This window comes from Chinchilla lanigera, unplaced genomic scaffold, assembly GCF_000276665.1.
Source record: "Chinchilla lanigera isolate Chin_1 unplaced genomic scaffold, ChiLan1.0 scaffold00015, whole genome shotgun sequence".
Classification (NCBI taxonomy): Eukaryota; Metazoa; Chordata; class Mammalia; order Rodentia; family Chinchillidae; genus Chinchilla; species Chinchilla lanigera.
Genome location: NW_004955416.1, coordinates 8117463 through 8134919, shown reverse-complemented (window position 1 = coordinate 8134919; position 17457 = coordinate 8117463). Strand labels below are relative to the sequence as shown.

Here is a 17457-nt window from a genome sequence, read left to right as displayed (position 1 = left end):
ATAAATTTTTTTTTAAACAAGGTATTGTTATGCAGTTCTAGTTGGCCTTGAACTCACAGCGACTCTCCTGCCTCATCCTCCCGAGTGCTGGTATTACAGGAGTGTACTACCATGCCTGGCTTAAAGTGTATTTATTAGTGCTTATTTTACAAAATATTGGGTTCCAATATGTTTTTGTGAATGCATGTTTTCATCATACCCATCCTTATTATCCTTTCACTTCCTTCCCCTTCCACACTATTCCCTTTATGTCCCTTCTACTTTGATGTCATCTTTTTTAGATTTACATATTAGGAAATATGGGCTGGGGATGTAGCTAAGTGGCACAAACACCTGTCTGGCAAGTGTAAGGTCCTGAGTTTGATTCCTGGTACAAAAAAAAAAAACCACAAAAAACCATTAGCAAATAATTTTTTAACTTTTTTTGTTTTCTGGGGGCTGAGACAGGGTCTCATTATGTAGTTCAGCCTGGCCTTGAAATATGTAGCCAAGGCTGGCTGCAAACTCACGGCCACCCTCCGACCTCAGCCTCCTGAGTGCTGGGAACCCGTTTATGCACCACTGTATCTGGTAAAATTTAACTTTGTTTGGGAACCATAAAACTGTTTTCCACAGCACCGGCTTAACAGTCCCACCAGTAGTGGACTCAGGTCCATACTGGGTTATCTTTAGTCTCGAGTTGTAGTTCTTTCTATATTCTAGGTACAAGTCCCTTATCAGAGATGTATGATGTACAAGCATTTTCTCATTGAATAAGGTGGCTTTTCTTGTTATTGATAGTTCTTAATTTTGATGAGATCCCGCTTATCTAGTTTTTATTTTGTTGTTTATACTTGTGTATTATAATCCAGACAATACTGCCTTTCCTAAGGTCATGAAGATTTATGTCCATGCTTTCTTCTAAAAGTTTTGTGTTAGCTTTTATGTTTACATTAAATTTTGTATATGCTGTAAGGTAAGGAGCCCAGCTTCATTTTTTTTTTTTTTTTTTTGGTGAGACAGGGTATTACTAAATTGTGCAGGTGGGGCTTGAACTTGCAATCCTCCTGTCTCAGCCTCCCAGAGTTAGGATTACAGGTGTATACCACCATGCTTGGCTCCCAACTTCTTTCTTCTGCATATGGATAGCCAATTGCCTCAGTGGTGCCAAAACACTATTTTGCATCCGTTTGAATTGCTCTGGCAAGTTTGTTGATCAGTTGAGAATAAATGTGAAATGTGAGGGTTTATTTCTACATTCACATTAGTTTATTTAGCTGTCTATCCTTTCTAAAAATTTTTATTAGTATACATGTACAGTACATAATGCTTATAGTTCTCATAGGGTATATATGTCTGTCCTTATAGCAATACTAGAATGTCTTTTTGAGACAGTCTTGCTATGCAGTTCAGGCTGGCCTTGAGCTCACTTTGTAGCCCCGGTTGGTCTCAAACTTGCAACGATCCTCCTGCCTCAGCCTTCTGAGAGCTGGGATTACAGGCGTGCACCACAATGTCTTGACTAGCTTTGTAGTAAGCCAATTTTCAAATTGGGAAATGTGATTCCTTCAATTCTGTTTCTTTTCCAAGACTGTTGACTCTGATCTAGATTCTTAGTGTGGTTACTGAACTCTCACCTTAGAAACATCCAGTTTCTTCCATTGTAGTTATATGAAGCCTATGAGGGACTCAAATATATGCTTTACTGACTTAGGTAACTGCATGTCTGTATGAATGCCTGGATGCACAAATTTGATGAAGCCTTGGAATCCTTGAGTGGAACAGTAATGTGGCCACTTCAGCATCTCAGTGATCCTCAAATTATTTAGCAACTGAGACCATCTCAAAACGTTTATTTAAAAAAAGGGCTTGGAGTGTGGCCCAGTGTGCAGGCCTTAGGTTCAATCGCTATTACTGGAAAAAAACAAACAAACAAAAAAAAAACTCATTGAAAGACAACTCCTACCTCAAGAAACTCAGCATGGTAACAGTGCTTTCCCTTCAGTCCCTAAGGCTGTTCCAGATAATGAGCCTCTGAACCTTGTGACCACAACCATTTGTTTTCTTCCTCAAACTTTTATTAGTGTATTTTTTTTTTTTTTTTTTTTTTCTGGTACCAGCAATCGAACTCACGACCTTGCACTTGCCAGGCAGGAGCTGTGCCACTGAGCTAAATCCCCAGCCCCTATTAGTATATTTTTGATACACAGTACACACATTCATGGTGGGAGAACTGGTACTTCATGTATCACATGATGATCCTTTTTGTTACCATTTCCCTCCCATCCTTTCAAACAATGGACTCTGACTCAAGGATCCTTGAATGCCATAATAGTTTGTTTCCAAGATGAGGAGCAAGATGTGACATCTGTACAAAACAGGTAACTAAGCTCAATCAGGCCACACAATACTGAATGACAAAGATCCAGGCTCATTGCCTGAATTACATGGGTAACGTTTAGTTTTTTCTTATTTTCAGGGATGTTTCATTTATGTAATTTTCATTATACTGAAGCTTAAGCCTCTAAGCAAAAACACATTTTATCATTTCAATTTTTATTAGTACATTTGCAGTACATACTGATTACATTCATCATGGGGAGGTGGTACATGCACATAACACATCTGAATTCTTTTTATGTTCCCTTTTCAGCTCTAGCACATTTTAGACTTTGAGGACTTGAGGTCTGTCTTACAGACTTGAGTTAACAAACCCTTCAGGGTTAATAAACTGCTTCAGATTATTTGATCTACAGAATGGCTATGGGGTTATCTGGTTTTTCTCAGCATTTCCTCCTTTGTAAACTCCCTTTGTAGTTCTAGGAGGTCAAGAAAGGAAGTTAAATTTTACCAGGAGTAGGCCGGGGATATAGCTCAGTGGTACAAGCGCCTGCCGGGCAAGCTCAAGGTCCCAAGTTTGATTCCCGGTACCAAAAAAATGATAATTTTTTTACCACTGGGCGTGGTGGTGCATGCCTGTAATCCCAGCAGTCAGGAGGCTGAGGCAGGAGGATCGTTGTGAGTTCAAGGCCAGCCTGGGCTACAAAGTGAGCTCAAGGTCAGCCTCAACTACATAGAGACCCTGTCTCAAAAAGACAAAGAAAAAAATTTACCAGAAGTGAACAGAAGTGGGGAAGGCTGAGAGAACTGCACAGAAGCAGACACTGTGTGCCCGAGAATCTTCCATCCTCTGGCTGTGGAGTAGCAGAGTTCCCTGCACTGCGTGGTGCAGACACAAACCTGAGCTGTGCAGACACTGCTCATGACTTCAACCTGAAGGAGACCAAGTTATACCAAATTCTTGTAAAAGACACAGAAAATAAAACCCTAAGTCATTTTGTTTTAACCACAAGTATTTATTGACGAATTGAACAATACAGTTTTAATGGGACAGTAAGGCACAACTGTGGATTAAAACAGTTTGCTCTACAGCCAAAGAGGGGAAAAGCCATAATCTTAGGAACTTTAAATATGCAAACCAAGGAGCTCCAGACTCCTCTCTAACAGGCCACTATTAGACAGTTCTTCCCTTTTCTATAATTCTATTACTTCACTTTGATCATGAAGCCAGACTGATACCTCATGAAGAGTTCCCCATGCATTTATACTTACGCCGTCCAGCCTGGCCACTCCTGTTCCCTACCTTTGTCCAGCCCTTTGCACTGGTATTTTTTTAGAAGTTCCTCCCCTAAAGAGTTGTTTGCACACCTTGGAGAGCAAGGGCAACAAGCAAGCAGCCAGGCACAGAAAGTCAGCCAAGGGCAGATGTATGGATGAAGGGACTCACAAGAAAAGACGGCCACGGCCCGATGGGTCTAAGCTGGCTTTGGCAGAGAAGTTGCCCTGGCTCACTCTCGATGACCTAAATGCCACTAGTGCCGGACCCCTTGTCCCCAAGGGATTAGCAATGGTCTAGATAGGAGCCAGGAAGGTCACGTAACCAGGCAGCTAAGACAATACACTCAATGCTTTGGGCTGTAGTAGGAGCTGACTATGGCTTCCGCATTAACAACTTGCCAAGTGTAAAATTCATGAAGAATTTTGCGCGGAACTTCAGGACACTGAAGCTGATCCTTAATTCTCTTGGCCTGGGATAAGTTAGGCACTTCCGTGACACTAGTCGCTCTACTTGGAAATGTGAAGGGAGAAACCTTCCAGTGTCGTCACACCGCCGCATATGCCATGCCGCGGTATGAGTGGGGAGGTGCCAGGTGCCTTGTTTTGTGGATCAAAGAGCCGTGAGGCGGTCCCAGCAACTGTCTGCACAGCCGTTCTGGTGGTGACGGTGACCCAAAGCTAAGCAGATCTGCGGAACTATGACTACTTTCTGAATACTCAGCACGACACTCACCAGAGCTGTGTTGGTTCGTAAGCTGAGAATCAGAAGCCAGAGGTAGAGCGACCTGGACAAGCCACCAAAGTGACCTTTCAGGGAACTTTCTACCCAGAAGCCCTTTGATGACAGAACAGTGCAAGCGACAAGAGAGGGTCACATTCTTACAAAAGAAGTGTTGGTTCCTGAAAGCCCCTAGAAGGCAGCATCCCAGAGACCCATTTCAGAGGGAAGGTAGATAAAAACCACCAGACCACTGAACCATCCTGCCAAGTCAGAAAGAGATTAACAGGCATAGCGTGGGGTGCCAGGTAGAAGAGGGGGAACTGTGAGGATCCGTACAAAGCCGGGAGGCTGAAAGGCAGGCTGGGAGACAGGGAAACAGAAAGCCAAGGATGCACACAAGGACACAGAATGCTGGAACCTCGCTGCAGGGAAGGCCGCACGGCCACATCTCCACCCAGCGAGAGCTGTGCGGGCCACTCTGAGCGTGAGGCCCCCTCACCTTCTCAGGCTGGATGGATTGAGACGTTTCACAGCAGAAGAGGGAAAGGCGGTGCTGAGAAAGAGGTGGTGGGCAGCTACCGAGCAGAGAGACACTGGGAGTTCCCTTCCGTAAGGCAGGTTTACACACAAGGCGGGTCTGGCTGGGCAGACACTTGGGGTCATCATGCAACAGCAGTGGGACTTCGGGAGAAGGGGAGCGCTGGGGTGAAGGTGGGGCAGGTGGACAGGAGGACTCTTGAAGTTCCAGTTCTTAAATACTAGACAGCAAGGAATAGTCTGGTCTGTGTCCTTTAGTGAAGAAACCGGATGCTCATTTTCTGTTCTACATCCACCTTCTCCAAAACCTGGAGTAAGAAAACCAAACCCATTACAGTTAGGAAGAACAAAACCATCTCAAGTATGTTCCCAAATAGTAGCTTCTCCTCTCTCCAGTGCAGTACAACTTAACTTTTTCAAAACAAGAAGTAACTGACCTTAACAAACTCTGTGAAAGATATGGCACTGTCACCGTCCTGGTCAGCCTCCTGGATGGTCCTGTCTGCAATGCTGCCCAGCTGCTCATCTGAGATGTTCACGCCAACCATCATGCGTAGCACCTACAAGACCAAGAGCCAGGCATTGCTGGGAACTGAGAATCAGAGGGACTTTACTAGGGTTAAAGTGAAAGCTGCCCCAACTCCCTTCCTCTGACACACTTACACTTAACAGCTAGAAAGCTAGTGTCTTCTCATCTAGGCTATTCTAGACAGTGGTATGAGTCAAGTCACTGAATAGGAAGGTAAAGCTTCACTAAGAGAGTCCTTTGCATTTTGCTGGTCCCCATTTTTCCTGCACAGGCTGCAGATATGGTATCTGGTGGCACAGCAGCCCTCCTGGGGCCATGAGGTGTATCACGTGCTGTGTGTGCCAGAGCAAGGCACCTGCCAGGCACCTGGATATTGTTCAGTTATTGTACCACTCTAGACAGCCTATCCCCAGACTTCTACTGCATAAGGCAAACAAGTTCAGTTTGATCTAACTTTCTGGAATCCTGTCCCAATGCAGTCCCCTTTTGAGAAGGTGCATTAAGCCAGACTATGACCCAAGAAACATAAAGGGTTAACTCTTCAAGTGTTACTGTACATGCCAAGTCCTCCTCTTAGAAAAATAATAAGCACTTATTTTTGAGACAGGGTATTGCTATGCAGTCCACACAGGCCTTGAACTTGCTTGAACAGCCCAAGCTGTCTTCGATCTTTCAATCCTCCTCAGCCTCTCTAGTGCTAGGGTTACAAGCATGTGCCACCATGCCTGGCAATAACAAGCACATTTACAGGACTTTCAGAATTGAGTAAAGAAAATTTAACACTATTTCACTAAATAGTTCATTATCAAACAATGAAGAACCTCACTTGCTACAAGTCTTTTTGGGCTTCACCACTGGAAATGGAGCCTGGGCTGCGCAAAGTGCTCCACCATTAAGCTACAACCCCGGCCCTTTTTTTTTGAGACAGGTTCTTGCTATGCAGTTCAGGCTGGCCTTGAGCTTACTCTGTAACCCAGGGTGGTCTGAACTTGCAACAATCTTCCTACCTCAGCCTCCTGAGTGTGAGTGCTGGGATTACAGGCGTGCGCCACCACGCCCGGCCCCAGCCCTCTTAAAAAGGGTATTTTGAGATGAGGCATCACTAAGTGGTGCAAGATAGCTGGGAACATGCGTGGCTTTTTACAAAAAAGCCAGGGGTTTGAACTCAGGGCCTGTGCATGCTAGGCAAACGCTCTACCACATTCCTAGCCCTTTGCTTTGTTTTCTGAGATGGAGTCTCACTGTGTTGCCTAGGCTGGCCGCCAGCTCCTAGGCTCAAGTGATGCCTTGCCTCCGCCTCCCACGTAGTTACTATTAATTTGCATGTGTCACTGTACTCAGCTACAAACCAGCTGGAATTTGTGTATTTTAGGTTCAAAATGTACAAGTGAAAGCTTAATAAAAAAGGGCAGATCTAGCAAGACCAAACTACTGCTATCTTCCCCAACTGAATGGTCAAATGGGTGAATCCATCCTCACACTGCAGCCTCTTCAGACCTCAGTCCCATTATTGCCTAAGTATTATGGCTGTGGTGCATCCTAAATGTCACTGCATCTGGACTAGTAAAGACCTGAGGACCCAGGATTAGCTGGGCCGGGTCTCAGTGACCAGCGCAGGAGCTGTCTATCCAGTTCTCCATTCCCAGCCCAGTGCTCCTCCCCCTGTTCATGCTGCTACTCTCTGTTCCCTTGGGAAGGCTGTTAGCCAAGTGGGAACTCAGCCTCTTGAGTGCTGGTACTAAAGGCCTATGTCAACATGCCTGGCTGTTGAGAGGTTTTGTTTTGGTCTTTTGACACAGGGTCTTGCTACAAAGTTCAGGATGGCCTGGAACTCACTGTGTAGCCCAGGTTGTCCTTGAACATGTGGTGATCCTCCTGTCTCAGCCTCCTGAGTGCTGGATTATAGGTGTGCACCACCATGCCTGGCCTAGTGAAGGTTTTTGTATATACTCAGGGTTTGGGAGGGTATCGGGACTCAGACTCAGGACCTTGGCTTGCCAGGCAGGTGCCGCTCCACTGAGCTACAATCCTGGCCTATACTCATTATCAATTTAAGAAAAATTCCTTCTATTTCCAGTTTTATAAGAGTTTTCAACAATTACTAATTAAATGCTTTTTTCAATAGAAAAGACCAACTTTTTTACTTAGTGTGTTAACATGGTTATGACTGATCTTTTTTTTGGTATCAGGAATCAAACTCAGGACCTTGTGCTTGCCACAACTGGCACTTGTGCCGCTGAGCTATATCCCGGCCCATAACTAATCTTTAAATTTCAAGTGCAAACCCACCTTGGCTATAATAATATAGTATGATTTCATATATTACTCTTTTTTTTTTTGGTTTTTCTCTGGTACTGGGAACCGAACTCACGATCTTGCGCTTGCCAGGCAGGCGCTTTGCCGCTGAGCAAAATCCCCAGCCCTGATTTCATATATTACTGTATTTAGTGTCTTCCTTCCTTCCTTTTTTTTGAGACAGGGTCTTGCTATGTAGCCCTAAGCTTCTCAAGTGCTAGGATTACAGATGTGCACCACCATGCCCAGCAATATTTTCTTTTACAATTCTTTTTTTTTGAGGGGGGAGCGGCAGTACTGGGGAACAAACTTAGGGATGTTCTACCACTAAACTACATTGCCAGCCTTTTTAATTTTTGAGACAGGTTGTCATTAAGATCATTAAGTTTCTCAGGCTGGCCTCAAACTAATGATCCTCCTGCCTCTGCCTCTTGTGTAGCTGGGATTACAGGCATGTGCCACAGTGTCCAGCTTTTGTTTTAGTATTTTTATATCTATGTGAATAAAAGAGGTTGGGCTGTAACTTACTTTCTTGTGCTATGTAAGGTTTTCATGTCAAAGTTATGCTAGTCTCATAAAATGAGTTGGGGAAGAGGGGCTGGGGATTTAGCTCAGCTGCAAAAGTGCCTGCCTGGCAAGCACAAGGTCATGAGTTCGGTTCCCGGTACCGGAGAAAAAAACCAAAAAATAAAATAAAATAAAATAAAAAAATTAGTTGGGGAAGAGAGCAATATCTTTATTGAAGTATGAACGATATACAACAGTACTTATTTAAAAATGACCCATCAAAAATTAAAAAAGAAAATCAACATTCCAAAAGTTCAACTAGGGTATTTTACAAGAATCATATTAAGAAAACATGACCTGCTGAGTGGAGTGGCACATGGCTGTAATCCCAGCACTCAGGAGGCTGAGGCAGGAAGGTTGCTGCAAGTTTGAGGCCACACTGGGCTACCTAGTGAGTTCAAGGCCAGCATGAACTACGCAGTGAGACCCTGTCTCATAAACATAAAACAAAACACGACCTGTTCTTAGGAAAAACTTGCCCCAAACTTCTTTTTTTTGCCCCAAACTTTTTAATATCTACCAAGTTACTAAGTACTCCTAATTACCAAATGCTTTAGAAATTGCAACATCTAGAAAGATAAACTGTTCTTTCTCTCACTTTGGCAAAAATGTTCGTATCTCCTCCGTGCTTGAATAGAACTAGTGGTCTGGCACCTCAACATTCTAGGGGCACATTTTCCTCTGTCATTCTGGGGCCAGGACACTCAAGTCTCCCCCCGACTCCTGCTGCAGGCCTCCCTTACCCTTGTAACAGAAACTAAGTCAGCCCTCCATGCCCAGAACGTCTTCTTGGCAGCCAGAGCTAGGCCAGAGGATGAAAATGTAGCTACAGGGTGACTGTTCTCTCTTCTCTCCAGAACTCAGGAGCCCATATATAGCAACTCCAAGTCACACAAACCCTTCTCACCGAAGAAACTGTGGAGTCAGCTTGTATTTCTATTTCTTTGTACTGAGCTGCATACCCAACACTTTTAAATTTTGAGACAGGGTCTTTTTAAATCACTAAATTATCACAGAAGAGCTTGAACTTGTGATACTTTTTTGGCAATACAGACATCTGTGAACAACTACTTTTAAGGGTGAGGTATATGAAGACTAAAATTAGGTCAAATAATTTTTTGATATAGTGGGGTGTGGGGGTGCACACCTGTAACCCCAGCACTCTGGGAGGCTGAGACAGAACAGAAAGTTCTAGTCCAGCCTGGGCAACTTGGAGACCCTGTCTCAAAATAAAAAAGGGCTGGGGATATAGCTCGGTCCAATGGTCTGGGATTCAATCCCTTGTGCTACAAATAAAAAAAACTACAAATGAATAAATAACAAAAAGAAGTTTTGGTGTACTTCTATATATTACATACTTTACTTATATACCTTAACTACATTATGTATTTTATAGGTGGTGCAAGATAATTCTCTTATCTTGCCCAGGCAAGCCAAAAGGTTAGACACCTGTGACTTAAACCCACGTCATACATTTCACCTGTTAGTCAGCACCGGAGACATTTAGTTAGCTTTTAAACAATGGAGAGGGGTCTGGGCTGACTCAATGAGCCATTTCAAGTTTCCCCAGGTGGTATGTATGCTGTGCCTTTTATCTAGTACAGTACTCTAAACACAGCAGATGTGAGAGAACAATTTCTGCCCACAAAAATAAGCAGCCACGGCCCAAAACACAAGTCTCCCTGGAGTGCTCCCACATACCTGTAACAGCTCATCACGGGAGATCTTGTCATCTTTATCCAGATCGTACAGCCGGAAAGCAACTGGTAGGGAAAAACTGGAGTTAGTGAACTTCTGCAGTGTTCTGCCCCTTCTCAAGGAACTGAACATGTAGAGGACAGACACCATACAGAGAACATGGACGGCCAGCTAAGTGGTTTCCCAAGACAACAGCCATGACTTGTAGGACTTTTTTTTTTTTTGGTCTTTTTGAGACAGGGTCTCGCTGTGCAGTTCAGGCTGACCTTGAGCTCACTTTGTAGCCCAGGCTGGCCTCGAACTGGCAAAGATCCTCCTGCCTCAGCCTCCCAAGTGCTGCGATTACAGGTGTGCGCCACGTGCCACACGCCTGGCACTTGTAGGACTTTTAAAGACACTGTAACAATTAAGAAATTGAGACTTGGCCAGGCCTATGCCTGTAATTCCAGTACTCAGGAGGCTGAGGGAGGAACACTGCTATGAGCTGAAGGCCAGTCTGGACTACATAATGAGTTCAAGGCCAGCCTGGGCTACATGAGACCCTACTCAAAAGACAAAAACCAAAACAAAACAAAAAAGCCCAGACTGACCGACACAGCAAGATTCTGTCTCAAAAAGAAAAAAGGAGACTTGATGGTGTGGTAGAGCTGATGGAGAAAGCGCCCCCACAACCCCGCCCCAAAAAAGAAAAAGCTGAGTGTTCCTTTTCTTACCCTAGAATATTTTAAAATCTTAAACAACCCTGGGGCTGGGGATATAGCTCATAGCTTAGTGGCACAAGCACCTGCCTGGCAAGCATGAGGTCCTGAGTTCGACTGCCAGTACCAAAAAAAAAAAATCTTAAAAAAACCAAACAACAAAAACCAAGCCTTAAGTGGCTCTGTAAGTTATGTCCCCTTTTTTGAGTAGGGTCTCGCTACATAGTCCAGGCTGGCCTTGAACTCATTATGTAGCCCAGACTGGCCTTCAACTCATAGCAAACCATCAAACCCAAAGTGCTCAGGGCGACCTGGTACCCAAGCAGCTGCCCCCAAAGCTTGTCTGGAAATACAGCCCCTGGGTACCTGAGCCAGTTCTCAAGAATTCCAACCACCTGGGAGTCCTGCTGGTAAACAGCTAAGTTTCAAATAAAAACACTCAGACCCTGATGGTCTCCTGGCCACTTCATGTTTCCCTAACAATACAGAAGCCATAAGAGAGTTTTGCTTGTGCCATGTAAGAGAAAATTAAAAACAAAACAGAAAACCAAGGCAAACCAAAACAACCCCAAACAGAAGGAATAAAAAGAAAGAAAAGAAAAAAGAAGAAAAAGAATTCAGGAGAGCAATAACCATTCTGTTTTTGCCAAGTCACTGACCAGCTACCTCGAAAACAACGGGTCAACACCGGGTGACTTGCTGGGCACTGTGAGAAAGTGTCACCCTGAGGAACTGACTGTCTAGCCATAGCACTGAATTTAGGGTGGTTTTGAATCCTTTCAAAGAGGTGGCTAAGACTCGTGGTCATTCACAGGGAGCTGCTGACACAGGCCCCCTGCGGCTCCAGAGTTAGTAAGACCCACAGTCTGGTGGACGACAGCCACACACATTGCCCACTCTAGCATGAGGCCACTAAACGTTGAAGTAAAAATCTTAGAACAATTGTTTTAAAAATTAGGAAAATTTTTTAAAAATTAGGAAAATCTAATGTACTGTTTGGAAAGTATGTAGTAGAATTCTGTAGGAAGATAGTAGCTGGGACTTTTTCAAAAATTTTTTCTCTCAATTTAATTAGCTGAAAAGCTACCTTTTTTCCCAGTACTGAACACAGAACTCAGAGATACTCTACCACTGAACTACATCTTCAGCCCTTTTATTTTTTATTTTGAGACAAGGTATCAGGAAGTTGCTAAGCTGCACAGGATGGGCACAAACTTGAGATTCTCTCACCTCAGCCTGCCACAATGCTGGCATTACAGGCAGGGATGTGCCACTACATCCATCTACTACTTTTTAAATGCCTAAGCTTTCAGGTCATAATGCTAAAAAAGTTGAGAGATTAAAATGCCTTTGTCATTCTTTTTTGTTTCTTTTTCTTTGTTTAGTCTTTTTGAGATATGGTCTTGCTACATTGTTCAGGCTGGCTTTGAATTCACAATGTAGCCCAGGCTGGCCTCAACCTCACAGCAATCCTCTTACTTTATAAAATAAATTCTATAAAGGGCAGGGAATATGGCTCTGTGGTAGAATGCTCCTGGGTTTGATCCCCAGTATAACACGTGCCACCCCAAGAATGCTAAATACATGGAATCACACCAATGTAACTTACCTTTTGTGTCAATATTCTCTCTCTCTCTTTCTCTCTCTCTTTTTTAGACAGGGTCTTGCTATACAGTTCAGGCTGGCCTTAAATTCACTATGTAGTTTGGCCTTGAATTCATGGTGATCCTCCTTCAACTTCCTGAGTGGTGGGATTACAGGCTTGGGCCACCATACCTGGCAGACCAATGTATTCTTCCTTCCTTTTCTTTTTTTGAGATGGGGTCTCTGTAGTTCAGACCAGCCCTGAACCCCAGCTGGCCTTGAACTCAAAGTGATCTTGCCTCAATCTCTGGAGTGCTGAGATTATAGATGTCCACCACTGTGCCCAGCTCAATGTATTCTTAAAGTAAGAAAACTTACCGAGTTGGAATAGATAAGTGGTTGCAGTTTTATTTATAATAGCAAAAAATAGAGATTAAAAATAGAAGGAGTGGGAAGCCAGGTACATTATCTGTGATTCCAGCTACTCAGGAGGCTGAGTGAGGTGGACTGCAAGTTTGAGGCCAGCCTTGCAATTTAGCATGACTTTGTGTCAAAAATAAAAAATCTGGGAGGCTGAGGCATGAGGATTACAAGTTTTGAGCCCTGTCTGAGCAAGTGAGTGTGACACTGTCTCAAAATAAAATTAAAAAGGGCTGGAGATGTAGCCCAGTGGTAGAGTAGCACACAGGAAGCCCTGGGTTTCAGCTCTGGTACTAGAGGAAAAAACTGAGGGTGAGAGAGGGAAGGGTGGAAGTGTGGCTAAAAAGGAGTATAAGTAGCCCTGTGGTTCTGTTTCTTGAATGTGGTGGTGGATACATGAAGCTACACAGGTTATAGAACTGCACAGAACCATGCACAAACCTCCTTGGTCAAATGTGGGTAAGCTCTGGATCCTGTCAAGGTCGCTCTCCTGGCTCTGACCTTAGGATAGCCTGAAGGGTATATGGAAACTGCTTCTACATATTTTTGCAACATTCTGTTAATCTAATTACCCTCAAATAAATGTAAAAGCAAACCACATGTAGTGATGTGATCCACCCACAGCTGACAGGTGTGTGTACTACTAGCTACTATGGAAGCTGAGGCAAGACAATCTTTTAGCTCAGAAGGTGGAGGCCAGCCTGAGTCACATAATGAGAATCTGCCTCCCTCTAAAAAGTAAAAACAAAAGGCAAAAAGAAATCCATTCTTATGCTTTTCTATGCATACTCTTTCCATGGCCTTTGTTGGTATAAAATAGATTCCAGGAAGTTTTTTGTTTTGCTTTTTGTTTTTCTTTTGCAGTACTGGGGCTTGAACTCTGAGCCTCTGCACTAAGCTATATCCCCATCACTTTTTATTTATTATGAGCTAAGGGTCTCACTAAGTGGCTAAGTTACTCAGCCCAGGTTGGAACTTGTAGCTGTTCTGTCTCAGCCTCTCAGAGTGCTAGGATTATAAGTATACCCGACTATGCCCTACTTTAGGAAGATACTTAATGTCAGCCTTCGTTTTCTTTGTGTACAACAACAGGTTAGAATATTCAAAAGACAGCAACTTTGGTACACCAAAAAGAGGTGGCTAGTGGTATGATGTAGCACTCCATATCTGGACTAATCTAACAAAATAAATGGGATATACTAACTTGCGGCACCTGAACAAGCATGAGGGATAAATCTAAAGTGATGTTACCATGCAGGGTGACTGCCTGCTCTGTAGCACCTCCACCCGCACCCACACAAATGCACCACCAGGCTATGGCAACAAATACTCCACTTAGCATGAGAAGAGGTATGAGCCCAGTGTGTCCTACGAGAACACACACAGGGAGTTGGATTTTACTATGGAGTCCAGAGACATACTAGTGCACAAGTACAAGAAAGCAATTTCACTGCCAGGTGTGGTGGTGAATGCCTATAATCTCAGCACTGGGGAGGCTGAGGCAGGTGGGTCACAGCAAGAACAAGGCCAGCCTGCACTACACAGTGAGTTCAAGAGTGGGTCTGAACTACAACAGCAAAATCCTATCTCAGGGAAAAAAAAAAAAAAAAAAAAGGTAAGTGCTGGGTGTGGTGGTGCACGCCTATAATCCCAGCACTCAGGAGGCTGAGGTAGGAAGATCACTGCAAGTTTGAGGCCAGCCTGAGTTACATAGTGAGACTCTTGTCTCAAAAACCAAAAAACAACAACAAAAAACCCAAAACCAACCAACCAACCAAACAAAAAAGGTTTGTCTCAAAATCCAAAAAAAGTTGGAGATGTAGCTCAATACCAAGTCCCTGAGCTTAATCGCTAGTACTACGAAAACAAACAATTCCATCTTAACTATTTGAAAATTTATAATTCAATACAATCAAGTATGTTCCTGTTGTTGTGAAAACAATCTCCAGAACTTTTTCAAATCTGAAATTTTTGCACATCTGAAATTCTATATCCAACTTTTTGCAGATCTGAAATTCTATATCCAAGACACTCCGCCTCCCTACCCCCCAGGAGGAAGTTTTGAAAGAACTGGCATAACGCCAGAAGAAAGACAGGGTCAGAGATTTGTCTTCAAATACATGAAAGTCTGTCATGTAGAAAATTTATGCAGTGGAGATCATGGGGCTACTTCAAGTCAACAGAAGGAATAATTCTTTTTTTGAGACAGCGTTTTGCCATGTTGCCTGGGTTGGCCTTGAGCTCCTGGGTTCAAGCAGTTCTTCTGCCTCAGCCTCCTGAGGAACTGTAACTACAGATGCTTGTCTGTGCCTGACCAGAAGGAAGACTTTATAAGAGATCAATGTATGGATAAAGCTGCCTCAGAAAAAAGAGTAACGCCCCATTCAAGAACAGAAGGGACCTGACAGGAGGACATAAATGTTTAACAGAAAAATAGTCTTTTTCCTCACAATCGCTACTGAAATTGGTATTTCTTTCATTTTAAAAATTTATTTATTTATTTATTTATTTGGTCTTGAGACAGGGTCCCACTATGCAGTCAGGCTGGGCTTCAACTCACTATGTAGCCCATGTTGGCCTCGAACTTGCAGCAATCCTCCTGCCTTAGCCTCCCACGTGCTTGGATTACGGGTATACACCACCATGCCAGGCCGCTTCATTTTATAAATATTGGCAATAAACCATCATAGTAAATGCAATGTTTGGTGCAATACACTGGTGATTCTGATACCACCAATATAAATGTGACATGTTTATTTCACATGACAGCTATTGCAGGAATCTCAATTTATCATCTGTGTTCATTAGTGTTTCAAAATCAATACAGTAGCTGGGGGCGGTGCCTGCCTATAATCCCAGCACTCGGGATGCTGAGGCAGGAAGTTCACCATGAGTTTGAGGCCAGCCTGGATTGCATAGTGAGTTCAAGGCTAGCCTGGTACTTAGTCAAACTCTGTCTCAAGCCCCAGCCCCTCAAAACAAGAAAGAGAAAAAAAAAGAGATGAATATAGTTCTTTGACCTAATATCACATCCTGTTATTTTGTACATAAAGAAGAGGCACATCCATTAAAATTTTTGTTTTTTATTTTTTTGTTTTGAGACAGGGTCTCACTATGTACTGTAGTCCAGGCTGGTCTTGAACTCACTATGTAGTCCAGGCTAGCCTCGAACTCATGGTGGTCCTCTTGGCTCAGCCTCCTGAGTGTTGGGATTACAGGCGTGCGCCACCATGCCTGCTTATCAAAGTTGTTTTAATAGTTTGTTAAAGTATTTCAAGTACCCATGACACCTATTGAATTGGATCTTACCAAGAGCCATGTGCATCAACTGTCGTAAAACTTTTTGCAATTTGTACATTTAATTAAAATTATATCATTTGAAATAAATGGAGCATAAATATGAAAAGTTATTATCTATGCAAATCAGACAAATTAATTCTGTATACTTATTTTTTTTTTTTTTGGTACCGGGAATCGAACTCAGGACCTTGCACTTGCCAGGCAGGCACTTGTGCCACTGAGCTATATCCTCGGCATTTTTTTTTTTTTCCTCTTTTTTGAGACAGGGTCTCGCTATGGCGTTTTGACTGGCCTTGAGCTCACTCTGTAGTCGGGTCTGGCCTCGAACTCCCAACGATCCTCCTGCCTCAGCCTCCCAAGTGCTGGGATTACAAGAGTGCGCCACTACGCCCGGCCCCAGACAAATCAATTCTGAAAGACCCAGAATTAAGTTACTGGATTAAACCTATTGCTAAAGTAAATTTGGCAACTGTAGAAGAATAGCTCAGGGGTAAAGCTTGTACTTAGCATGTGCAAGGCCCTGGATTCAATCCCCAGTACCCCTGTACTTCTTCCTCCAAAAGAGATGAAGGAAAAATATGTAAACATTTACAAAGCTTCCATTCTCAGACTGTGTCATTATTTTTAGGTTCTCCACACTTTAGGAAACTGCAGCTATAAAGCTGGGGCTGGAGCTCAGTGAGAGAGCACTTGCCTATAACGTGTGAGACCCCTGGGTTTCATCGCTAGAACCTCAGCACTGAAAAAGATAAGAAAAGAAACGCAAGTGGTGTTCTCCTACAAACCACAGCTAGAGGTACAGCTCTGTGTATAGCATTTGCCTGCTATGCATGAAGCCTGGGGTTTGCTCCCCAGCAGTAGAAAAGACACTGTAGCTAGAAACTTTAGACTATGCAGTGTATACATGCCCTGGACAAGAGTCACACACACCATTGGCAGACTTACACATGACAAAGCACTGTAAAATAAAATACTAAAGCATATATTCTTTTCTATGATTTTGCAATGTAGCTGAAATTTTCAATTATTGATCAACTCCTGAAGTGACAGTATGGATAAGAAAATTTCTAGCCCCCAAAAAGAAGAAAATTTCTACCACATTAATGTCAGAATCAGGCAAACATGTACTAAATATATACTAAAATGCTTATCAAGCCATTCGCACAAAACTCTGTCTCAAACAGCATTTAAGTATTTAAAAGATATTTTTGGGGTAGAGTTTAAGACAGGGTCTTGCTGTGTAAGCTGGTCTTCAACTTGCACTGATCCTCCTGCCTTGGCCTCAAAGGTGCTGGGACCTCAGGTGTGTGCCACCACATCTGGCTTCAAACAGTAGTCAGACTTGAAACAAGGCATTGGAATTCACTAATAACGTGAACTACCCAAAATTTTGAGGATAATTCATTTTTTTTTCTATACTCAATTTTGTTTGCACTTTACTTTTCTGCTCTTCTTTAAGCAACAATATTATGGTAAGAATGAACAATATTTTACTACTTTTATTTTTATGT

At 43.2% G+C, this 17457-nt stretch overlaps 1 protein-coding gene across 1 annotated transcript in view; it reads right to left on the bottom strand.

Moving 5' to 3' along the window:
* Positions 1–3314: 3314 nt before the first annotated feature.
* The window catches only part of Chp1 (calcineurin-like EF-hand protein 1), a 41572-nt gene continuing 27429 nt past the window's right edge, over positions 3315–17457 (bottom strand). The window contains exons 5-7 of the mRNA XM_013512484.1: positions 9948–10009; positions 5293–5415; positions 3315–5163 (exon numbers count right to left, since the gene is read on the bottom strand). Coding sequence (XP_013367938.1) covers positions 5110–5163; positions 5293–5415; positions 9948–10009 — 239 coding nt within the window. The 3' untranslated portion in view covers positions 3315–5109. The remainder of the gene's footprint in view (positions 5164–5292; positions 5416–9947; positions 10010–17457) is intronic.